The sequence below is a fragment of the Mobula birostris genome, unplaced genomic scaffold, assembly GCF_030028105.1.
Source record: "Mobula birostris isolate sMobBir1 unplaced genomic scaffold, sMobBir1.hap1 scaffold_319, whole genome shotgun sequence".
In the NCBI taxonomy this organism is placed as follows: Eukaryota; Metazoa; Chordata; class Chondrichthyes; order Myliobatiformes; family Myliobatidae; genus Mobula; species Mobula birostris.
Window position 1 is genome coordinate 623,314 of NW_027276252.1, and position 24,301 is coordinate 647,614.

At 59.3% G+C, this 24,301-nt stretch overlaps 1 protein-coding gene across 1 annotated transcript in view; it reads left to right on the forward strand.

Moving 5' to 3' along the window:
* The first annotated feature begins 307 nt into the window (after nt 1–307).
* The window catches only part of LOC140192946 (calsequestrin-1-like), a 58,289-nt gene continuing 34,295 nt past the window's right edge, over nt 308–24,301 (forward strand). The window contains exons 1-3 of the mRNA XM_072250418.1: nt 308–783; nt 23,532–23,616; nt 23,920–24,020. Of these exons, the coding sequence (XP_072106519.1) occupies nt 550–783; nt 23,532–23,616; nt 23,920–24,020 (420 nt within the window). The 5' untranslated portion in view covers nt 308–549. The remainder of the gene's footprint in view (nt 784–23,531; nt 23,617–23,919; nt 24,021–24,301) is intronic.

Sequence of the window (24,301 nt, forward strand, 5' to 3'; positions counted from 1 at the left end):
TCGATGTCCATTGTTCCCCCCAGCACTGCTGCCGCCGCCCACTCATCCCCCGTCTGCCCTTCTCCTTGCCACCTCCTCCTTCACTCTCCCTGCTTGCTGACCTATGGGTCGACCTCTCTCTCTAATTCCTCCGCGCAAGCAACGTATTAATTTTCTCGGTGCTGGGGTGTGAGCCGCGCTGCTTGGCTGCGCCGGGGCAGCGCGATCCTTTGCTCCTTCTTTCCTGGGCTCAGCTTCCTTTATTTTTAGAAGTGTTGCTTTCTGTCCTGGGTCATTTTCCTTAATATGGGTGTATAGCTCCCTCGTCGTGAGGCAGCCTCCTTGCCAGAGCCAGAATCTCCACACCCAGCACATTGCCACGGCTTCAGGCTGCAGCTGGCTTGACCAGGCTCTTGCTCTCCTCCTTGCATCTCGGCGCAGTCCAAGCGTGCGGCTGAATTTTTCCCGAGTTCCCGCTTTCTGCTTCCCCCGTCCGAGGCTGCCCCTATCTCTATCTCTGCTTCAGGGTTCTCTCTCTGTGCGCCCTCCCCAGAGCTCTCCAACTGCACGATGAGATGCCCCTGGCTGCTCCTCCTGTCGGCCGCTACCCTCGCCCTGAGCCAGGCGGAGGAGGGCATCAATATCCCTGAGTACGACGGCGAAGACCGGGTCATCCACCTTTCCTCAAAGAACTATAAGCAGGTCCTGAAGAAGTTTGACATCCTCTGCCTGTATTACCACGAGCCCGTAGGCGATGACAAGGTCTCCATGAAGCAGTTTGAATGGGACGAGCTCACGCTGGAGGTACGGACAGGCAAAAGGCGCCAGCAGGGCTGTGGACCCCACGAAAGAATCATCCACAGCCCTGATGTTGGGGGTGGGAGAGATGTTTGGGGGCGGAGGGTGGGGGGCGGGAGTCTCCTTTGCCTACTGAAAACTGCTATTTTAATATTTCAGTATTCGCCGGGGCAGGGAGCAAGGCTCAGCTCTGAATGTGGTCTGGGCTTGTGTGGGACAGCTCAGAGCAACAGGATTCTTGTGCGCGGGCATACACGATACACAAATGGATGTTTGTGTATGCGTGCGCGTGGGTATATATATATATATATATATATATATATACACACACACTCATGTGAGTTCGTCTCTGCATGTGTGTGAGTGTATGTGGCTGTATATGGATGTGTGTGTCAAATGATCACTCGCGTGATAGGTAAAATAATGTATGTCGAATGAGCATGGTATCATTTCACTGCTAATATGTCCATCTCTTCCTCTTTCCTTGTCTCCGTATCTCTGACCCAGGGCGAGAAAAAGAGGTGTGTGTGTGTGTGTGTGTGTGTGTGTGTGTCTTTAAATGTCCTGCACAGCCAGCCAGCCCCTAGTCACACGCTGCCAGTTTGGAAACAGGTTTACGGATGGCCTGTACCCAGGCGTCTCTAATCCTACTCGTGCCTCTGAGACCTAAAATTGCTTGAACCTGACACCTTGGCTGCAGGACGGAGCGCTGCAGGGCGCAAGTAACACAACCCAGAGTCATATGTTGACCTCGTCACACAACTCCTCCTCTACAGCTGGTACAGTGAAGGGTTCGAATCCCTGCCCTCGTCATGCACTGGGCAGCATTCCCGGACACATACAGCCTGGACACTCGGATGCTTTTTCCAATTCCTGTCACAATTCTTAGTGAGGAGCGAGGCTGTTCTTTCCATTAGCCAATCTAGAGCAGCAGAATAGTCATTCAAACCCCTCATGCACCCACTAGTAAAGGGTTGCCAGCCCTGGAGTCAAATACATCAGCTTCAGCTTCACCCTCCCCATCATAAAACAGAACAAGCTGCCCAGCAGGGAGATACAGGGACATGGAAGGTGCAAAAGCTGGAAGAGATAGAGGGACAGGGAGAGGTGTAGGGGAGGGAGGGTTTACTGAGACAGGGAGGGATGAAAGACAAAAAGTAGTGTGGGGGCCAGAGGAGGTTACAGAGGCAGGGAGAGACGTATGGACTGTTGGGTTTATATGGATGAGGACATGTGTAGGCACTAAAGGGATTAGAGAGATTGAGAGGCCTGTAGGGCTGAAGGAGAATAGAGATAGAGATAAGTGTAGGGGACGGAGGGAGTTACAGGGACAAAGAGGGGGTTAAGAGCTGGAGGGAGTTATAGAGACAAGGAGGGCTTTAGGGGCCAAAAAGGGTTACAGGGACAGTAGAGGCCACAGAGAGGGGTGTAGGGGTTGCAGGGAGTTATAGAGACAGGGCAGAGTATAGAGGCTAGAAGAGGTTACAGTGATAGAGAGGAATGTCAGAACTGGAGGGGATTTATGAGACTTGGGTCAGCACGTTTGAACTGTACAATATGTTGGTGTTGACTGTAGTTCTGGTCACTATCTACAAAAAGGATGTTATTCTATCAGAACAGGTACAGAAAGGTTTCAAAGAATGTTCTTGGGACCAGAGGACTTCAATGATAAGGAGGAGCTGGATAGGCTGGAAATGTTTTCACTGAGTGTTGGAGTCTGAGGTTGAACTTATAGAGGTTCTTATAAAATGATGAGGGGCATGTATAAGTTGAATAGTCTTACGTCCCATGTAGGAGAGTCCAATCCTAGAAGGATTTTCCTCTGCTGTAAAACTATATCCCACTGTTCCCCCTAGAAACTGCCCCCATCTGTGACCCTTACCGGTACCTACAAACCCACCCCCTGCGTCTCTCTAACCTCCTTCACTCCCTATATACCTCTATGTCAAGAGTCATATAGCATGGAAACAGGCCCTTCCCAACTGGTCCACACCGACCAAGATGCCTACTTGAGTGAGCCCCATTTGAATTCATTTGGCCCCTCCTATCTATCTGTGTCTTTTGAATGTTGTTACTGTACCAGCCTGTATCACTGCAACTAGCAGCTCGTTCCACACATCAACTGCCTTCTGTGTGAAAAACTGATCCCACAGGTCCCCTTGAAGATTTGCCCTTCTCACCTTAAACCTGTGCCCTCTAAATTTAGACCACCCTATCCTGGGATATAGATCCTATCGATCCTATCTATGTCTCTATAATTTTACAAACCACTATAAGTTCACCTCTCAGCCTCTACTGGTCAGTAAGAACTAACCCAGCCAATGCAGTCTTTCTTTATAATTACAGCTCACCATTCCTGACAATATCCAGGTGATTCTCTTCTGCATTCTCTCTAACACTACCACAACATTTCTGTAGTGGTGACCAGAAATGCACCCAATATTCCAAACATGGCCTTGCCAATGTATCGTACAGCTGTAATGCTTCATTCTAGTATTTATTTGCAATGCCCCTGCTTATGAAGGCAAGCAAGCTAAATCCTGTCTTCACTACTCTACCCATGTAAACTTGCTGACCAAAGACTTTCTCCACATCAAAGCTTCTTTTATCCTTGCCATTTACTATATATGCCCTGCCAGAATTAAAGGGACAAAGTACTTGACCATACTTTTCTGGATTAAATTCCATCTCCCTTCACCCTATCCAACATTCAAGCTGGTCTACATCCCTCTGTATTGTTTCACAACTTACTCCACTCTTTGCAATATCTGAAAATTCATGAACCATATCACTACATTCTCAACCAAGTTATTCGTACATACCATAAACAATAATGGTTACAGCACTTACCAATGTGGTACACTGCTGGATACAAACTTTCAGTCAGATAAATACCTATATTACCTTACATTCTGCCTCCTATCACCAAGGTAGGTTTAGAACCAGTTTTCAGATATATCTCAAAATCATCGTGCTTTAACTTTCAGGACCAGCCTACCAGCCAACTTTCAGGAACTTGTTAAAAGCCTAACTAAGGTGTATGTAACCCACATCTACCATCCTGACTTCCTCAGTTTTATCCTCAAAGAAAAACTTTGTTTGTGGGACATGATCTCCCATGCACAAATCCATGCTGACACCTCCTAAACAGTCCCTGCCCTTCCAAATGAATAAGGATCCTTTGTCTAAGGATTATTTCCTGACCAATGATGCAAGACTTCCTGTTCTGTAGTTCCCAGGTTTAACCCAACTGACCCTCTTGAACATGAAAAAAACATTACCATCCTCCAATCTTCCGGTACCTCAGCAATGGCTAAAAAGTATGTAAACATGTCTGTTAGAATTCCAGTGGTCTCCTCTCTTGCTTCCACCCTGGGATAGATTTCATTGGACCAAGAGCTTCTGTCCAATTCATGTACATCAATTTCCAACACTTCCTCCTTCCTGATGGACATATTCCAGACTATCAGTGTACACCTCACCAATTCCACTTCGGATTGGTGGTGATGGAGCATATGTCAAAGTCAGAGCTGGTAACAATGGGTGGTATGTGGGGGCCTAAGAGGCTCCAGAATAGGGAGGACTGTAGGGGCTGGAAGAAAATAAAGAGACAGGGAGGAGTGTAGGAAGCAGCATTGGTTACAGGGATTGGGGCTGTTGTGCTCCCTCATTGGTACATCAGGCTGTGGAGGGTCTTCTGATCCTGGAGACCGTAGATCCCACCCTGGAGCTGCCTGCTTTAGGTGATGCTCTGGCTATCCCCTACTGAACCTTGGTAATTGGTTCTTGTTCTGCTAGCCCATTGTGAACTGGGTCTCTGCCCTGAATGAGACTTCACATTCCTGGATTTTAATGAAACTTCAGTGGGGCCCTGTAGGATCTTCATTAGATACATTCACAAATGTTGACATTTGCTATTGTGTGTATTCTTCATCGCTGAGACTTCCACAAGACTTTACCAAAACTTCATGATCAAATACACTGTTTCCCAGATCGTTATTGGGTCTTTACTGAAGGTGACTAAGCCTTTGTCAGATTTTGTCGTAAGTCGCTTAATCTCCGTCTAGTTCTTGTATTTTTCTTGGGTCTTTGATCAGAACCAAACACTCAAAACAACCCAAAGTTTATCAAGGATTCTCTGCTAATTCAAAACTGAACAAGGACCGAGTGAATCGACATGGGCCCCTCAGGGAAATGTTCCCAGAAGACCAGCAAATATCCAAAGATTGAACAAAAACTCATCAACATGTCACACTTGTCCTTAGATCTCAGCAAAACTCTAAAACCTCAACAGGAATCAGCCAGACTCGAGAAAGCATCACTAGGAACACAATTAAAGTGCTGAGCCATTAGGGTCTTTTCTTGAATATATGACAGATCTCTTGGATTTTAGGCTCCTTGTTACGTCTTTGATTAGTTCTCCTGAATTTTGTCTTTTATGTAAATTTTAAAATGGTCTTCATTCAGTAGATGACCACTCCGATGGACTATTCTTATTTACTGTACCAGCCCTCAATCTTTCTTAGCCACTTGGGGATCAGGATCTGGGCACTAAGTAACCCTCTGCTCTCTATATACTCATGACTGCGTGGCTAGGCATAGTTCAAATACCGTCTATAAATTTGCTGACAATACAGCCATTGCTGGTAGAATCTGAGGTGGTGACGAGAGGGCATACAGGAGTGAGATATGCCAACTAGTGGAGTGGTGCTGCAGCAACAACCTGGCACTCAATGTCAGTAAGAGGAAAGAGCTGGTTGTGGACTTCCGGAAGAGTAAGACGAAGGAACACATACCAATCCTCTTAGAGGGACCAGAAGTGGAGACAGTGAGCAGTTTCAGGTTCCTAGATGTCAAGGTCTCTGAGGATCTAACCTGGTCCCAACATATCGATGCAGTTATAAAGAAGGCAAGACAGCGGCTGTACTTTATTCGGAGTTTGAAGAGATTTGGTATGCCAACAAATACACTCAAAAACTTCTTGTCATAAGGGCGGTGGCTGGGAATGGACCCAAGTGCAAGACACAGACACGGAAGTACTAGGGACAGGACTAGGATACAGGGCGATGGCAAGGACATGGACAGGAAAACCAGGAACCCGGAACAGGACTGGACAAAAGAGCTGGGAGCCCGGGCTTGGACTCCAAGCCAGAGACTGGACAAGGACCCAGTACCTGGGTCTTGCCTCTGGCTCGGACCACAGAACTAGGCAAGGACAAGGCTTGGCAGGCAGGCAGGACGAGGCAGAAATCTACAGGCTTGAAACTTGAGGCTAGAGACTTGGCTTGGCTAGAGGCTGGAGGCTGGAGGCTGGAGTCTGGAGGGTGGAGACTTGAGGTGAGGCGAGGCTGGAGGCTGGAGGGAGGAGACTTGAAGCGAGGTTAGACTGGAGGCTGGAGACTTGAGGTGAGGCTGGAGGGAGGAGACTTGAGGTGAGGCGAGGCTGGAGGGAGGAGACTTGAGGCGAGGCGAGGCTGGAGGCTGCAGACTTGAGGCGAGGCTGGAGGCTGGAGACTTGAGTCGAGGCGAGGCTGGAGGCTGGAGACTTGAGTCGAGGCGAGGCTGGAGGCTGGAGACTTGAGGTGAGGCGAGACTGGAGGCTGGAGGGAAGAGACTTGAGGCGAGGCGAGGCTGGAGGCTGGAGACTTGAGGCGAGGCGAGGCTGGAGGGAGGAGACGAGGTGAGGCGAGGCTGGAGGAAGGAGACTTGAGGCGAGGCGAGGCTGGAGGGAGGAGACTTGAGGCGAGGCGAGGCTGGAGAGAGGAGACTTGAGGCGAGGCGAGGCTGGAGGGAGGAGACTTGAGGCGAGGCGAGGCTGGAGGGAGGAGACTTGAGGCGAGGCGAGGCTGGAGGGAGGAGACTTGAGGCGAGGCGAGGCTGGAGGGAGGAGACTTGAGGCGAGGCGAGGCTGGAGGGAGGAGACTTGAGGCGAGGCGAGGCTGGAGGCTGGAGGGAGGAGATTTGAAGCGAGGTTAGACTGGAGGCTGGAGACTTGAGGTGAGGCGAGGCTGGAGGCTGGAGGGAGGAGACTTGAGGCGAGGCGAGGCTGGAGGCTGCAGACTTGAGGCGAGGCTGGAGGCTGGAGACTTGCGTCGAGGCGAGGCTGGAGGCTGGAGACTTGAGGTGAGGCGAGACTGGAGGCTGGAGGCTGGAGACTTGAGGCGAGGCTGGAGGCTGGAGACTTGAGGCGGGGCGAGGCTGGAGGGAGGAGACTTGAGGTGAGGTGAGGCTGGAGGGAGGAGACTTGAGGCGAGGCGAGGCTGGAGACTTGAGGGGAGGCTGGAGGGAGGAGACTTGAGGCAAGGCTGGAGGCTGAAGGGAGGAGACTTGAGGCGAAGTGAGGTGAGGCTGGAGACTTGAGGCTGGAGGGAGGAGACTTGACGCGAGGCTGGAGGCTGGAGGGAGGAGACTTGAGGCGAGGCTGGAGAGAGGAGACGAGGCGAGGCTGGAGGGAGGAGGGAGGAGACTTGAGGTGAGGCAATGCTGGAGGCTGGAGACTTGACGAGGCAAGGCTGGAGGCTGGAGACTTGAGGCGAGGCTGGAGACTGGAGGGAGGAGACTTGAGGCGAGGCGAGGCTGGAGGCTGGAGGGAAGAGACTTGAGGCGAGGTGAGGCTGGAGGCTGGAGGGAGGAGACTTGAGGTGAGGTGAGGCTGGAGACTTGAGGCGAGGCTGGAGGCTGGAAACGAGGCGAGACTTGAGGTGAGGCTGGAGGGAGGAGACTTGAGGCGAGGCGAGGCTGGAGGCTGAAGGGAGGAGACTTGAGGCGAGGCTGGAGGCTGGAGTTTGGAGACTTGAGGCGATGCTGGAGGCTGGAGACGAGGCGAGGTGAGGCTAGAGGCTGGAGGGAGGAGACTGGAGGCTGGAGGGAGGAGACTTGAGGCGAGGCGAGGCTGGAGGCTGGAGGGAAGAGACTTGAGGTGAGGCGAGGCTGGAGGGAGGAGACTTGAGGCGAGGCGAGGCTGGAGACTTGAGGCGAGGCTGGAGGCTGGAGAGAGGAGACTTGAGGTGAGGCGAGGCTGGAGGGAGGAGACTTGAGGCGAGGCTGGAGGGAGGAGACGAGGCGAGGCGAGGCTGGAGACTTGAGGCGAGGCTGGAGGCTGGAGGCTGGAGACGAGGCGAGACTTGAGGTGAGTCTGGAGGCAGGAGACTTGAGGCGAGGCTGGAGGCTGGAGGGAGGAGACTTGAGGGGAGGCTTGAGGCTGGAGTTTGGAGACTTAAGGCGAGGCTGGAGGCTGGAGGGAGGAGACTTGAGGCGAGGCTGGAGGCTGGAGGGAGGAGACTTGAGGCGAGGCGAGGCTGGAGGCTGGAGGGAGGAGACTTGAGGTGAGGCGAGGCTGGAGGGAAGAGACTTGAGGCGAGGCGAGGCTGGAGGTTGGAGACTTGAGGCGAGGCGAGGCTGGAGGGAAGAGGGAGGAGACTTGAGGCGAGGCGAGGCTGGAGGCTGGAGGGAGGAGACTTGAGGCGAGGCGAGGCTGGAGGCTGGAGGGAGGAGACTTGAGGCGAGGCGAGGCTGGAGGCTGGAGGGAGGAGACTTGAGGCGAGGCGAGGCTGGAGGCTGGAGGGAAGAGACTTGAGGCGAGGCTGGAGGCTGGAGGCTGGAGGGAGGAGACTTGAGGCGAGGCGAGGCTGGAGGCTGGAGGCAGGAGACTTGAGGTGAGGCGAGGCTGGAGGGCGGAGACTTGAGGCGAGTCGAGGCTGGAGGGAGGAGACGAGGCGAGGCGAGGCTGGAGGGAGGAGGGAGGAGACTTGAGGCGAGGTGAGGCTGGAGGGAGGAGACTTGAGGCGAGGCGAGGCTGGAGGCTGGAGACTTGAGGCGAGGCTGGAGGCTGGAGGGAGGAGACTTGAGGTGAGGCTGGAGACATGAGGCGAGGCTGGAGGCTGGAGACTTGAAGCGAGGCGAGGCTGGAGACGAGGAGACTTGAGGCAAGGCTGGAGGCTGGAGACTTGAGGCGAGGCTAGAGGCTGGAGAGAGGAGACTTGAGGTGAGGCGAGGCTGGAGGGAGGAGACTTGAGGTGAGGCGAGGCTGGAGGCTGGAGGGAGGAGACTTGAGGCGAGGCGAGGCTGGAGGCTGGAGGGAGGAGACTTGAGGCGAGGCGAGGCTGGAGGCTGGAGGCAGGAGACTTGAGGTGAGGCGAGGCTGGAGGGCGGAGACTTGAGGCGAGTCGAGGCTGGAGGGAGGAGACGAGGCGAGGCGAGGCTGGAGGGAGGAGACGAGGCGAGGCTGGAGGCTGGAGGGAGGAGACGAGGCGAGGCTGGAGGCTGGAGGGAGGAGACGAGGCGAGGCTGGAGGCTGGAGGGAGGAGACTTGAGGTGAGGCGAGGCTGGAGACGAGGAGACTTGAGGCAAGGCTGGAGGCTGGAGACTTGAGGCGAGGCTAGAGGCTGGAGAGAGGAGACTTGAGGTGAGGCGAGGCTGGAGGGAGGAGACTTGAGGCGAGGCTAGAGGGAGGAGACTTGAGGCGAGGCGAGGCTGGAGACTTCAGGCAAGGCTGGAGGCTGGAGACGAGGTGAGACGAGGTGAGGCTGGAGGGAGGAGACTTGAGGCGAGGCTGGAGGCTGGAGGGAGGAGACTTGAGGCGAGGCTGGAGGCTGGAGACTTGAGGCGAGGCTGGAGGGAGGAGACTTGAGGTGAGGCGAGGCTGGAGGGAGGAGACTTGAGGCGAGGCTAGAGGGAGGAGACTTGAGGCGAGGCGAGGCTGGAGACTTCAGGCGAGGCTGGAGGCTGGAGACGAGGTGAGACGAGGTGAGGCTGGAGGGAGGAGACTTGAGGCGAGGCTGGAGGCTGGAGGGAGGAGACTTGAGGCGAGGCTGGAGGCTGGAGGGAGGAGACTTGAGGCGAGGCTGGAGGCTGGAGGGAGGAGACTTGAGGCGAGGCTGGAGGGAGGAGACTTGAAGCAAGGCGAGGCTGGAGGGAGGAGACTTGAGGCGAGGCTGGAGGGAGGAGACTTGAGGCGAGGCGAGGCTGGAGACTTGAGGGGAGGCTGGAGGCTGGAGGGAGGAGACTTGAGGCAAGGCTGGAGGCTGAAGGGAGGAGACTTGAGGCGAAGTGAGGTGAGGCTGGAGACTTGAGGCTGGAGGGAGGAGACTTGAGGCGAGGCTGGAGGCTGGAGGGAGGAGACTTGAGGCGAGGCTGGAGGGAGGAGACTTGAGGCGAGGCGAGGCTGGAGGCTGGAGGGAAGAGACTTGAGGTGAGGCGAGGCTGGAGCGAGGAGACTTGAGGCGAGGCGAGGCTGGAGACTTGAGGCGAGGCTGGAGGCTGGAGAGAGGAGACTTGAGGTGAGGCGAGGCTGGAGGGAGGAGACTTGAGGTGAGGCGAGGCTGGAGACTTGAGGCGAGGCTGGAGGCTGTAGGCTGGAGATGGGGCGAGACTTGAGGTGAGTCTGGAGGGAGGAGACTTGAGGCGAGGCTGGAGGGAGGAGACTTGAGGCGAGGCTGGAGGCTGGAGTTTGGAGACTTGAGGCGAGGCTGGAGGCAGGAGACTTGAGGCGAGTCTGGAGGCTGGAGGGAGGAGACTTGAGGGGAGGCTTGAGGCTGGAGTTTGGAGACTTAAGGCGAGGCTGGAGGCTGGAGGGAGGAGACTTGAGGCGAGGCTGGAGGCTGGAGGGAAGAGGGAGGAGACTTGAGGCGAGGCGAGGCTGGAGGCTGGAGGGAGGAGACTTGAGGTGAGGCGAGGCTGGAGGGAAGAGACTTGAGGCGAGGCGAGGCGAGGCGAGGCGAGGCTGGAGGTTGGAGACTTGAGGCGAGGCGAGGCTGGAGGGAAGAGGGAGGAGACTTGAGGCGAGGCGAGGCTGGAGGCTGGAGGGAGGAGACTTGAGGCGAGGCGAGGCTGGAGGCTGGAGGGAAGAGACTTGAGGTGAGGCGAGGCTGGAGGGAAGAGACTTGAGGCGAGGCGAGGCTGGAGGTTGGAGACTTGAGGCGAGGTGAGGCTGGAGGGAGGAGACGAGGCGAGCTGAGGCTGGAGGGAGGAGGCGAGGCGAGGCTGGAGGGAGGAGACTTGAGGCGAGGCTGGAGGCTGGAGACTTGAGGCGAGGTGAGGCGAGGCTGGAGACTTGAGGCGAGGCTGGAGGGAGGAGACTTGAGGTGAGGCGAGGCTGGAGGCAGGAGACTTGAGGTGAGGTGAGGCTGGAGGCTGGAGGGAGGAGACTTGAGGCGAGGCTGGAGACTTGAGGCGAGGCTGGAGGCTGGAAACGAGGCGAGACTTGAGGTGAGGCTGGAGCGAGGAGACTTGAGGCGAGGCTGGAGGCTGGAGGGAGGAGACTTGAGGCGAGGCGAGGCTGGAGGGCGGAGACTTGAGGCGAGGCGAGGCTGGAGGGAGGAGACGAGGCGAGGTGAGGCTGGAGGCTGGAGGGAGGAGACTTGAGGCGAGGCGAGGCTGGAGGCTGGAGACTTGAGGCGAGGTGAGGCGAGGCTGGAGACTTGAGGCGAGGCTGGAGGGAGGAGACTTGAGGTGAGGTGAGGCTGGAGGCAGGAGACTTGAGGTGAGGCGAGGCTGGAGGCTGGAGGCGAGGCTGGAGGCTGGAAACGAGGCGAGACTTGAGGTGAGGCTGGAGGGAGGAGACTTGAGGCGAGGCTGGAGGCTGGAGGGAGGAGACTTGAGGCGAGGCTGGAGGCTGGAGGGAGGAGACTTGAGGTGAGGCGAGGCTGGAGGCTGGAGGGAGGAGACTTGAGGCGATGCTGGAGGCTGGAGACGAGGCGAGGCTGGAGGCTGGAGACTTGACGAGGCGATGCTGGAGGCTGGAGACGAGGCGAGGCGAGGCTGGAGGCTGGAGACTTGACGAGGCGAGGCTGGAGGCTGGAGACTTGAGGCGAGGCGAGGCTGGAGACTTGAGGCGTGACTGGAGGCTGGAGGGAGGAGACTTGAGGCGAGGCGAGGCTGGAGGGAAGAGGGAGGAGACTTGAGGCGAGGCGAGGCTGGAGGCTGGAGGGAGGAGACTTGAGGCGAGGCGAGGCTGGAGGCTGGAGGGAGGAGACTTGAGGTGAGGCGAGGCTGGAGGGAAGAGACTTGAGGCGAGGCGAGGCTGGAGGTTGGAGACTTGAGGCGAGGCGAGGCTGGAGGGAGGAGGGAGGAGACTTGAGGCGAGGCGAGGCTGGAGGCTGGAGGGAGGAGACTTGAGGCGAGGCGAGGCTGGAGGCTGGAGGGAGGAGACTTGAGGCGAGGCGAGGCTGGAGGCTGGAGGGAAGAGACTTGAGGCGAGGCTGGAGGCTGGAGGCTGGAGGGAGGAGACTTGAGGCGAGGCGAGGCTGGAGGCTGGAGGCAGGAGACTTGAGGTGAGGCGAGGCTGGAGGGCGGAGACTTGAGGCGAGTCGAGGCTGGAGGGAGGAGATGAGGCGAGGCGAGGCTGGAGGGAGGAGGGAGGAGACTTGAGGCGAGGTGAGGCTGGAGGGAGGAGACTTGAGGCGAGGCGAGGCTGGAGGCTGGAGACTTGAGGCGAGGCTGGAGGCTGGAGGGAGGAGACTTGAGGTGAGGCTGGAGACATGAGGCGAGGCTGGAGGCTGGAGACTTGAAGCGAGGCGAGGCTGGAGACGAGGAGACTTGAGGCAAGGCTGGAGGCTGGAGACTTGAGGCGAGGCTAGAGGCTGGAGAGAGGAGACTTGAGGTGAGGCGAGGCTGGAGGGAGGAGACTTGAGGTGAGGCGAGGCTGGAGGCTGGAGGGAGGAGACTTGAGGCGAGGCGAGGCTGGAGGCTGGAGGGAGGAGACTTGAGGCGAGGCGAGGCTGGAGGCTGGAGGCAGGAGACTTGAGGTGAGGCGAGGCTGGAGGGCGGAGACTTGAGGCGAGTCGAGGCTGGAGGGAGGAGACGAGGCGAGGCGAGGCTGGAGGGAGGAGACGAGGCGAGGCTGGAGGCTGGAGGGAGGAGACGAGGCGAGGCTGGAGGCTGGAGGGAGGAGACGAGGCGAGGCTGGAGGCTGGAGGGAGGAGACTTGAGGTGAGGCGAGGCTGGAGACGAGGAGACTTGAGGCAAGGCTGGAGGCTGGAGACTTGAGGCGAGGCTAGAGGCTGGAGAGAGGAGACTTGAGGTGAGGCGAGGCTGGAGGGAGGAGACTTGAGGCGAGGCTAGAGGGAGGAGACTTGAGGCGAGGCGAGGCTGGAGACTTCAGGCAAGGCTGGAGGCTGGAGACGAGGTGAGATGAGGTGAGGCTGGAGGGAGGAGACTTGAGGCGAGGCTGGAGGCTGGAGGGAGGAGACTTGAGGCGAGGCTGGAGGGAGGAGACTTGAGGTGAGGCGAGGCTGGAGGGAGGAGACTTGAGGCGAGGCTAGAGGGAGGAGACTTGAGGCGAGGCGAGGCTGGAGACTTCAGGCGAGGCTGGAGGCTGGAGACGAGGTGAGACGAGGTGAGGCTGGAGGGAGGAGACTTGAGGCGAGGCTGGAGGCTGGAGGGAGGAGACTTGAGGCGAGGCTGGAGGCTGGAGGGAGGAGACTTGAGGCGAGGCTGGAGGCTGGAGGGAGGAGACTTGAGGCGAGGCTGGAGGGAGGAGACTTGAAGCAAGGCGAGGCTGGAGGGAGGAGACTTGAAGCAAGGCGAGGCTGGAGGGAGGAGACTTGAGGCGAGGCGAGGCTGGAGACTTGAGGGGAGGCTGGAGGCTGGAGGGAGGAGACTTGAGGCAAGGCTGGAGGCTGAAGGGAGGAGACTTGAGGCGAAGTGAGGTGCGGCTGGAGACTTGAGGCTGGAGGGAGGAGACTTGAGGCGAGGCTGGAGGCTGGAGGGAGGAGACTTGAGGCGAGGCTGGAGGGAGGAGACTTGAGGCGAGGCGAGGCTGGAGGCTGGAGGGAAGAGACTTGAGGTGAGGCGAGGCTGGAGCGAGGAGACTTGAGGCGAGGCGAGGCTGGAGACTTGAGGCGAGGCTGGAGGCTGGAGAGAGGAGACTTGAGGTGAGGCGAGGCTGGAGGGAGGAGACTTGAGGTGAGGCGAGGCTGGAGACTTGAGGCGAGGCTGGAGGCTGTAGGCTGGAGATGGGGCGAGACTTGAGGTGAGTCTGGAGGGAGGAGACTTGAGGCGAGGCTGGAGGGAGGAGACTTGAGGCGAGGCTGGAGGCTGGAGTTTGGAGACTTGAGGCGAGGCTGGAGGCAGGAGACTTGAGGCGAGTCTGGAGGCTGGAGGGAGGAGACTTGAGGGGAGGCTTGAGGCTGGAGTTTGGAGACTTAAGGCGAGGCTGGAGGCTGGAGGGAGGAGACTTGAGGCGAGGCTGGAGGCTGGAGGGAAGAGGGAGGAGACTTGAGGCGAGGCGAGGCTGGAGGCTGGAGGGAGGAGACTTGAGGTGAGGCGAGGCTGGAGGGAAGAGACTTGAGGCGAGGCGAGGCGAGGCGAGGCTGGAGGTTGGAGACTTGAGGCGAGGCGAGGCTGGAGGGAAGAGGGAGGAGACTTGAGGCGAGGCGAGGCTGGAGGCTGGAGGGAGGAGACTTGAGGCGAGGCGAGGCTGGAGGCTGGAGGGAAGAGACTTGAGGTGAGGCGAGGCTGGAGGGAAGAGACTTGAGGCGAGGCGAGGCTGGAGGTTGGAGACTTGAGGCGAGGTGAGGCTGGAGGGAGGAGACGAGGCGAGCTGAGGCTGGAGGGAGGAGACGAGGCGAGGCGAGGCTGGAGGGAGGAGACTTGAGGCGAGGCTGGAGGCTGGAGACTTGAGGCGAGGTGAGGCGAGGCTGGAGACTTGAGGCGAGGCTGGAGGGAGGAGACTTGAGGTGAGGCGAGGCTGGAGGCAGGAGACTTGAGGTGAGGTGAGGCTGGAGGCTGGAGGGAGGAGACTTGAGGCGAGGCTGGAGACTTGAGGCGAGGCTGGAGGCTGGAAACGAGGCGAGACTTGAGGTGAGGCTGGAGCGAGGAGACTTGAGGCGAGGCTGGAGGCTGGAGGGAGGAGACTTGAGGCGAGGCGAGGCTGGAGGGCGGAGACTTGAGGCGAGGCGAGGCTGGAGGGAGGAGACGAGGCGAGGTGAGGCTGGAGGCTGGAGGGAGGAGACTTGAGGCGAGGCGAGGCTGGAGGCTGGAGACTTGAGGCGAGGTGAGGCGAGGCTGGAGACTTGAGGCGAGGCTGGAGGGAGGAGACTTGAGGTGAGGTGAGGCTGGAGGCAGGAGACTTGAGGTGAGGCGAGGCTGGAGGCTGGAGGCGAGGCTGGAGGCTGGAAACGAGGCGAGACTTGAGGTGAGGCTGGAGGGAGGAGACTTGAGGCGAGGCTGGAGGCTGGAGGGAGGAGACTTGAGGCGAGGCTGGAGGCTGGAGGGAGGAGACTTGAGGTGAGGCGAGGCTGGAGGCTGGAGGGAGGAGACTTGAGGCGATGCTGGAGGCTGGAGACGAGGCGAGGCTGGAGGCTGGAGACTTGACGAGGCGATGCTGGAGGCTGGAGACGAGGCGAGGCGAGGCTGGAGGCTGGAGACTTGACGAGGCGAGGCTGGAGGCTGGAGACTTGAGGCGAGGCGAGGCTGGAGACTTGAGGCGTGACTGGAGGCTGGAGGGAGGAGACTTGAGGCGAGGCTAGAGGCTGGAGGGAGGAGACTTGAGGTGAGGCGAGACTGGAGGCTGGAGGGAGGAGACTTGAGGCGAGGCGAGGCTAGAGACTTGAGGCGAGGCGAGGCTGGAGGCAGGAGACTTGAGGTGAGGCGAGGCTGGAGGGAGGAGACTTGAGGCGAGGCGAGGCTGGAGGGAGGAGACTTGAGGCGAGGCGAGGCTGGAGGGAGGAGACTTGAGGCGAGGCGAGGCTGGAGGGAGGAGGGAGGAGACTTGAGGTGAGGCGAGGCTGGAGGGAGGAGACTTGAGGCGAGACTGGAGGGAGGAGACTTGAGGCGAGGCTGGAGGGAGGAGACTTGAGGCGAGGCTGGAGGGAGGAGACTTGAGGCGAGGCTGGAGGCTGGAGACTTGAAGCGAGGCGAGGCTGGAAACGAGGTGACTTGAGGCGAGGCTGGAGGGAGGAGACTTGAGGCGAGGCGAGGCTGGAGGCTGGAGACTTGAGGCGAGGTGAGGCGAGGCTGGAGACTTGAGGCGAGGCTGGAGGCTGGAGGGAGGAGACTTGAGGTGAGGCTGGAGGCTGGAGACATGAGGCGAGGCTGGAGGCTGGAGACTTGAAGCGAGGCGAGGCTGGAAACGAGGCGACTTGAGGCGAAGCTGGAGGCTGGAGACTTGAGGCGAGGCTGGAGGCTGGAGGGAGGAGACTTGAGGCGAGGCTGGAGGCTGGAGGGAGGAGACTTGAGGCGATGCTGGAGGCTGGAGACGAGGCGAGGCGAGGCTGGAGGCTGGAGACTTGACGAGGCGAGGCTGGAGGCTGGAGACTTGAGGCGAGGCGAGGCTGGAGACTTGAGGTGAGACTGGAGGCTGGAGGGAGGAGACTTGAGGCGAGACTGGAGGCTGGAGGGAGGAGACTTGAGGTGAGGCGAGGCTGGAGGCTGGAGGGAGGAGACTTGAGGTGAGGTGAGGCTAGAGACTTGAGGTGAGGCTGGAGGCTGGAGACCTGAGGCGAGGCTGGAGGCTGGAGACTTGAGGCGAGGCGAGGCTGGAGACTTGAGGCGAGGCAAGGCTGGAGGCTGGAGGCTGGAGGGAGGAGACTTGAGGCGAGGCTGGAGGCTGGAGACGAGGCGAGGCGAGGCTGGAGGCTGGAGACGAGGCGAGGCTGGATGCTGGAGGGAAGAGACTTGAGGTGAGGCGAGGCTGGAGGCTGGAGGGAGGAGACTTGAGGTGAGGCGAGACTGGAGGGAGGAGACTTGAGGCGAGGTTGGAGGCTGGAGGGAGGAGACTTGAGGCGAGGCTGGAGGCTGGAGGGAGGAGACTTGAGGCAAGGCTGGAGGCTGGAGGGAGGAGACTTGAGGCGAGGCGAGGCTGGAGGCTGGAGGGAGGAGACTTGAGGCGAGGTGAGGCTGGAGGCTGGAGGGAGGAGACTTGAGGTGAGGCGAGGCTGGAGGCTGGAGGGAGGAGACTTGAGGCGAGGCGAGGCTGGAGGCTGGAGGCAGGAGACTTGAGGTGAGGCGAGGCTGGAGGGCGGAGACTTGAGGCGAGTCGAGGCTGGAGGGAGGAGACGAGGCGAGGCGAGGCTGGAGGGAGGAGGGAGGAGACTTGAGGTGAGGTGAGGCTGGAGGGAGGAGACTTGAGGCGAGGCGAGGCTGGAGGCTGGAGACTTGAGGCGAGGCTGGAGGCTGGAGGGAGGAGACTTGAGGTGAGGCTGGAGACATGAGGCGAGGCTGGAGGCTGGAGACTTGAAGCGAGGCGAGGCTGGAGACGAGGAGACTTGAGGCAAGGCTGGAGGCTGGAGACTTGAGGCGAGGCTAGAGGCTGGAGAGAGGAGACTTGAGGTGAGGCGAGGCTGGAGGGAGGAGGCTTGAGGTGAGGCGAGGCTGGAGGCTGGAGGGAGGAGACTTGAGGCGAGGCGAGGCTGGAGGCTGGAGGCAGGAGACTTGAGGTGAGGCGAGGCTGGAGGGCGGAGACTTGAGGCGATCGAGGCTGGAGGGAGGAGACGAGGCGAGGCGAGGCTGGAGGGAGGAGACGAGGCGAGGCTGGAGGCTGGAGACTTGAGGCGAGGCTGGAGGCTGGAGGGAGGAGACTTGAGGTGAGGCTGGAGACATGAGGCGAGGCTGGAGGCTGGAGACTTGAAGCGAGGCGAGGCTGGAGACGAGGAGACTTGAGGCAAGGCTGGAGGCTGGGGACTTGAGGCGAGGCTAGAGGCTGGAGAGAGGAGACTTGAGGCGAGGCAAGGCTGGAGACTTCAGGCGAGGCTGGAGGCTGGAGACGAGGTGAGACGAGGTGAGGCTGGAGGGAGGAGACTTGAGGCGAGGCTGGAGGCTGGAGGGAGGAGACTTGAGGCGAGGCTGGAGGCTGGAGACTTGAGGCGAGGCTGGAGGGAGGAGACTTGAAGCAAGACGAGGCTGGAGGGAGGAGACTTGAGGCGAGGCTGGAGGGAGGAGACTTGAGGCGAGGTGAGGCGAGGCTGGAGGGAGGAGACTTGAGGCGAGGTGAGGCGAGGCTGGAGACTTGAGGCGAGGTGAGGCGAGGCTGGAGACTTGAGGCGAGGCTGGCGACTGGAGGGAGGAGACTTGAGGCGAGTCTGGAGGCTGGATACTTGAAGCGAGGCTGAAGGCTGGAGACTTGAGGCGAGGCTGAAGGCTGGAGACTTGAGGCGAGGCTGAAGGCTGGAGACTTGAGGCGAGGAGAGGCTGGTGGCTGGAGGGAGGAGACTTGAGGCGAGGCGAGGCAAGGCTGGAGGCTGGAGGCTGGAGGGAGGAGACTTGAGGCGAGGCTGGAGGCTGGAGGGAGGAGACTTGAGGCGAGGCTGGAGGCTGGAGGGAGGAGACTTGAGGCGTGGCGAGGCTGGATGGAGGAGACTTGAAGTGAGGCGAGGCTGGAGGCTGGAGGGAGGAGACTTGAGGCGAGGCTGGAGGCTGGAGACGAGGCGAGGCGAGGCTGGAGGCTGGAGACTTGAGGCGAGGTTGGTGAGGCGAGGCTGGAGACTTGAGGCGAGGCTGGAGACTGGAGGGAGGAGACATGAGGCGAGTCTGGAGGCTGGAGACTTGAGGCGAGGCTGAAGGCTGGAGACTTGAGGTGAGGCTGAAGGCTGGAGACTTGAGGCGAGGAGAGGCTGGAGGGAGGAGACTTGAGGCGAGGCGAGGCAAGGCTGGAGGCTGGAGGGAGGAGACTTGAGGCGAGGCTGGAGACTTGAGGCGAGGCGAGGCTGGAGGCTGGAGGGAGGAGACTTGAGGCGAGGCGAGGCTGGATGGAGGAGACTTGAGGTGAGGCGAGGCTGGAGGCTGGAGGGAGGAGACTTGAGGCGAGGCTGGAGGCTGGAGACGAGGCGAGGCGAGGCTGGAGGCTGGAGACTTGAGGCGAGGCGAGGTTGGAGACTTGAGGCGAGGCTGGAGGGAGGAGACTTGAGGCGAGGCGAGGCTGGAGGCTGGAGGGAGGAGACTTGAGGTGAGGCGAGGCTGGAGGCTGGAGACGAGGCGAGACTTGAGGTGAGGCTGGAGGCTGGAGGGAGGTGACTTGAGGCGAGGCTGGAGGCTGGAGGGAGGTGATGAGGCAAGGCTGGAGGCTGGAGGGAGGAGACTTGAGGCGAGGCTGGAGGCTGGAGGGAGGAGACTTGAGGCGAGGTGAGGCTGGAGGCTGGAGGGAGGAGACTTGAGGCGAGGCTGGAGGCTGGAGGGAGGAGACTTGAGGCGAGGTGAGGCTGGAGGCTGGAGGGAGGAGACTTGAGGCGGGGCGAGGCTGGAGGCTGGAGGGAGGAGACTTGAGGCGGGGCGAGGCTGGAGGCTGGAGGGAGGAGACTTGAGGTGAGGCGAGGCTGGAGGGCGGAGACTTGAGGTGAGGCAAGGCTGGAGGGCGGAGACTTGAGGCGAGGCTGGAGGGAGGAGACTTGAGGTGAGGCTGGAGGCTGGAGGGAGGAGACTTGAGGTGAGACGAGGCTGGAGGGCGGAGACTTGAGGCGAGTCGAGGCTGGAGACTTGAGGTGAGGCTGGAGGCTGGAGGGAGGAGACTTGAGGTGAGGCTGGAGGCTGGAGACTTGAGGCGAGGCTAGAGGCTGGAGACTTGAGGCGAGGCTGGAGGGAGGAGACTTGAGGTGAGGTGAGGCTGGAGGGAGGAGACTTGAGGCGAGGTGAGGCTGGAGGGAGGAGACTTGAGGCGAGGCTGGAGACAGGAGGGAGGAGACTTGAGGCGAGGCTGGAGGCTGAAGGGAGGAGACTTGAGGCGAGGCTGGAGGCTGGAGATTTGAGGCGAGGCGAGGCTGGAGACTTGAGGCGAGGCTGGAGGGAGGAGACTTGAGGCGAGGTGAGGCTGGAGACTTGAGGCAAGGCTGGAGGGAGGAGACTTGAGGCGAGGCTGGAGGCTGGAGACTTGAGGCGAGGCTGGAGGCTGGAGACTGGAGGGAGGAGACTTGAGGCGAGGCTGGAGACGAGGCGAGGCTGGAGGCTGGAGACTGGAGGGAGGAGACTTGAGGCGAGGCGAGGCTGGAGACTTGAGGCGAGGCGAGGCTGGAGACTTGAGGCGAGGCGAGGCAAGGCTGGAGGGAGGAGACTTGAGGTGAGGCTGGAGACATGAGGCGAGGCTGGAGGCTGGAGACTTGAAGCGAGGCGAGGCTGGAGACGAGGAGACTTGAGGCAAGGCTGGAGGCTGGGGACTTGAGGCGAGGCTAGAGGCTGGAGAGAGGAGACTTGAGGTGAGGCGAGGCTGGAGGGAGGAGACTTGAGGCGAGGCTAGAGGGAGGAGACTTGAGGCGAGGCTAGAGGGAGGAGACTTGAGGCGAGGCGAGGCTGGAGACTTCAGGCGAGGCTGGAGGCTGGAGACGAGGTGAGACGAGGTGAGGCTGGAGGGAGGAGACTTGAGGCGAGGCTGGAGGCTGGAGGGAGGAGACTTGAGGCGAGGCTGGAGGCTGGAGGGAGGAGACTTGAGGCGAGGCTGGAGGGAGGAGACTTGAAGCAAGGCGAGGCTGGAGGGAGGAGACTTGAGGCGAGGCTGGAGGGAGGAGACTTGAGGCGAGGCTGGAGGGAGGAGACTTGAGGCGAGGTGAGGCGAGGCTGGAGACTTGAGGCGAGGTGAGGCGAGGCTGGAGACTTGAGGCGAGGCTGGCGACTGGAGGGAGGAGACTTGAGGCGAGTCTGGAGGCTGGAGACTTGAGGCGAGGCTGAAGGCTGGAGACTTGAGGCGAGGCTGAAGGCTGGAGACTTGAGGCGAGGCTGAAGGCTGGAGACTTGAGGCGAGGCTGAAGGCTGGAGACTTGAGGCGAGGAGAGGCTGGTGGCTGGAGGGAGGAGACTTGAGGCGAGGCGAGGCAAGGCTGGAGGAGACTTGAGGCGAGGCTGGAGGCTGGAGACTTGAGGCGAGGCTGGAGGCTGGAGACTTGAGGCGAGGCGAGGCTGGAGGCTGGAGGGAGGAGACTTGAGGCGAGGCGAGGCTGGATGGAGGAGACTTGAAGTGAGGCGAGGCTGGAGGCTGGAGGGAGGAGACTTGAGGCGAGGCTGGAGGCTGGAGGCGAGGCGAGGCTGGAGGCTGGAGACTTGAGGCGAGGCGAGGTTGGTGAGGCGAGGCTGGAGACTTGAGGCGAGGTGAGGCGAGGCTGGAGACTGGAGGGAGGAGACATGAGGCGAGTCTGGAGGCTGGAGACTTGAGGCGAGGCTGAAGGCTGGAGACTTGAGGCGAGGCTGAAGGCTGGAGACTTGAGGCGAGGAGAGGCTGGAGGGAGGAGACTTGAGGCGAGGCGAGGCAAGGCTGGAGGCTGGAGGGAGGAGACTTGAGGTGAGGCTGGAGACTTGAGGCGAGGCGAGGCTGGAGGCTGGAGGGAGGAGACTTGAGGCGAGGCGAGGCTGGATGGAGGAGACTTGAGGTGAGGCGAGGCTGGAGGCTGGAGGGAGGAGACTTGAGGCGAGGCTGGAGGCTGGAGACGAGGCGAGGCGAGGCTGGAGGCTGGAGACTTGAGGCGAGGCGAGGTTGGAGACTTGAGGCGAGGCTGGAGGCTGGAGGGAGGAGACTTGAGGCGAGGCGAGGCTGGAGGCTGGAGGGAGGAGACTTGAGGTGAGGCGAGGCTGGAGGCTGGAGACGAGGCGAGACTTGAGGTGAGGCTGGAGGCTGGAGGGAGGTGACTTGAGGCGAGGCTGGAGGCTGGAGGGAGGTGATGAGGCGAGGCTGGAGGCTGGAGGGAGGAGACTTGAGGCGAGGCTGGAGGCTGGAGGGAGGAGACTTGAGGCGGGGTGAGGCTGGAGGCTGGAGGGAGGAGACTTGAGGCGGGGCGAGGCTGGAGGCTGGAGGGAGGAGACTTGAGGCGGGGCGAGGCTGGAGGCTGGAGGGAGGAGACTTGAGGTGAGGCGAGGCTGGAGGGCGGAGACTTGAGGCGAGGCTGGAGGGAGGAGACTTGAGGTGAGGCGAGGCTGGAGGGCGGAGACTTGAGGTGAGGTGAGGCTGGAGGGCGGAGACTTGAGGTGAGGCGAGGCTGGAGGGCGGAGACTTGAGGCGAGGCTGGAGGGAGGAGACTTGAGGTGAGGCTGGAGGCTGGAGGGAGGAGACTTGAGGTGAGGCGAGGCTGGAGGGCGGAGACTTGAGGCGAGTCGAGGCTGGAGACTTGAGGTGAGGCTGGAGGCTGGAGGGAGGAGACTTGAGGTGAGGCTGGAGGCTGGAGGGAGGAGACTTGAGGCGAGGCTAGAGGCTGGAGACTTGAGGCGAGGCTGGAGGGAGGAGACTTGAGGTGAGGTGAGGCTGGAGGGAGGAGACTTGAGGCGAGGTGAGGCTGGAGGGAGGAGACTTGAGGCGAGGCTGGAGACAGGACGGAGGAGACTTGAGGCGAGGCTGGAGGCTGAAGGGAGGAGACTTGAGGCGAGGCTGGAGGCTGGAGATTTGAGGCGAGGCGAGGCTGGAGACTTGAGGCGAGGCTGGAGGGAGGAGACTTGAGGCGAGGCGAGGCTGGAGACTTGAGGCAAGGCTGGAGGGAGGAGACTTGAGGCGAGGCTGGAGGCTGGAGACTTGAGGCGAGGCTGGAGGCTGGAGACTGGAGGGAGGAGACTTGAGGCGAGGCTGGAGACGAGGCGAGGCTGGAGGCTGGAGACTGGAGGGAGGAGACTTGAGGCGAGGCGAGGCTGGAGACTTGAGGCGAGGCGAGGCTGGAGACTTGAGGCGAGGCGAGGCAAGGCTGGAGGCTGGAGGGAGGAGACTTGAGGCGAGGCAAGGCTGGAGGCTGGAGGCAGGAGACTTGAGGCCAGGCCAGGCGAGGCTTGGCAGGCTCCTCCTGGGCAGGGTGCGGATCACCACCCGACAGAGGCAAGGGACAGGAAGGGACAGAACCAACCCCAGGTAATGGCAAGACGGCCTGGCTTACCCGGGCAGAGGCAAGGGACAGGAAGGGAGCTAGGTACTGGGTGGCTCCAGGACCAGACAGCAAGACAAGGCAAGGCTAGTGGCAAAGCAAGACAAGGCAAGACAAGAACTTCAGGCGAGGCGAGAGTTACTGGCAAGACAAGGCAGGGCTTCAGGTGAGGAAACAAAAGGCAGAGCAAGGGATACAAGGAGTAAGGACAAGAACAATCCAGCAGCCACACCCTGGTCTCTGGAAATATTTATGCAGCCAGCCCCAACGAGCATCAGCTGCCGCAATTAGCTCAACAAGGACAGAAACAGGGTAGATTGGAAAAGCTGGAGCAAGGCTCGATGGACCAGACTGTGAACCGGAATATGGATTTTACGGACCGGACTATGACACTTCTATAGCATTCTATAGTGGAGAGCACAGGCTGCTTCACTGTCTGGTATGGGGCAGCTACTGTCAGGAGTGGAAGAAGCTGCAGGGGGTTGTAAATTTAGTCAGCACCATCTTGGGTACTAGCCTACAATGGACCTATGACATCTTGGAAAAACATCGAAAACATAGAAAACTTCAAGGAGCAGTGTCTTAGAAAGGCAGCGTCCATTACTAAGGACCTCCAGCAATCAGGACATGCCCTTTTCTCACTGTTACCATCAGGTAGGAGATACAGAAGCCTGAAGGCACACACTCAGTGATTCAGGAACAGCTTCTTCCCCTCTGCCATCCAATTCCTAAATGAACATTGAACCCCTGGACAATACCTCCCTTTTTTGAAATATATAGTAATTCTGTTTTTTGCATGATTTTTAGTCTATTCAATATACGTATACTGTATAAAGATACTGAATAAAATCTATTTATTTATTTATTTATTAATTTATTATTATTTTGTTTATTTTCCTTCTACATTATGTTTTGCATTGAACTGCTGCTGCTAGTTACCACATTTCATGTCATATGCCGGTGATAATAAGCCTGTTTCTGATTCTCTCCCATCCACCAGCTGGCAGCACAGGTCTTGGAAGATAAGAACATTGGGTTTGGCTTGGTTGATGCAGAGGAGGATGAGGCTGTTGCAAAGAAACTAGGTGAGTTCACTCAATTTCCCCATGTACTTGAGAGGAAAGAGGGGGCAGGAAGGGGTTAGTGAGATGGCTATTGTAAGAGAGAGGAGTGGAGAGTGGAGGGGAAGGGGGGGAGGAAATGGTAGTGGAGTGTAGGAGGGAAAGTTGGATGAGGAATTCTGAGTTGGAGGGGAGGCAGTAATAGTGGATTGATGATGTTGGGTGGGAGGATAGGGAAAGGAGGTGAGTCCCATTCAGATAGAACTTGCCTGACTGATCTCCCTTTCCCCCCTCTGTGCCCCTCTGCTGAACAATGTCCTGTTACAGGTCTGGTTGAAGAAGGCAGCATTTATGTCTTCAAGGAGGATAACGTGATCGAATATGATGGTGAGCTGGCAGCTGACACTATAGTGGAGTTCCTCCTGGATGTAAGTGACCGGGTGTGATGGGGTTGATGGTGGGGAGATTACCAGACGGCTTTGCTATATGTACAGTGATTCTTTTTCCACTCCATCTTTTTTCAATGTTCCATTATTTGAACACCACTAGGCCACCACATTTTTGGTTTGGTTTGAGACTATAAGACTATAACACCAAAAGACATAGGAACAGAATTAGGCCATACAGGTCATCAAAACTGCTCTGCCATTTGATCATGCTGATCTATTTCCCTCTCAGCTCCATTCCCCTGACTTCTCCCTATAATGAT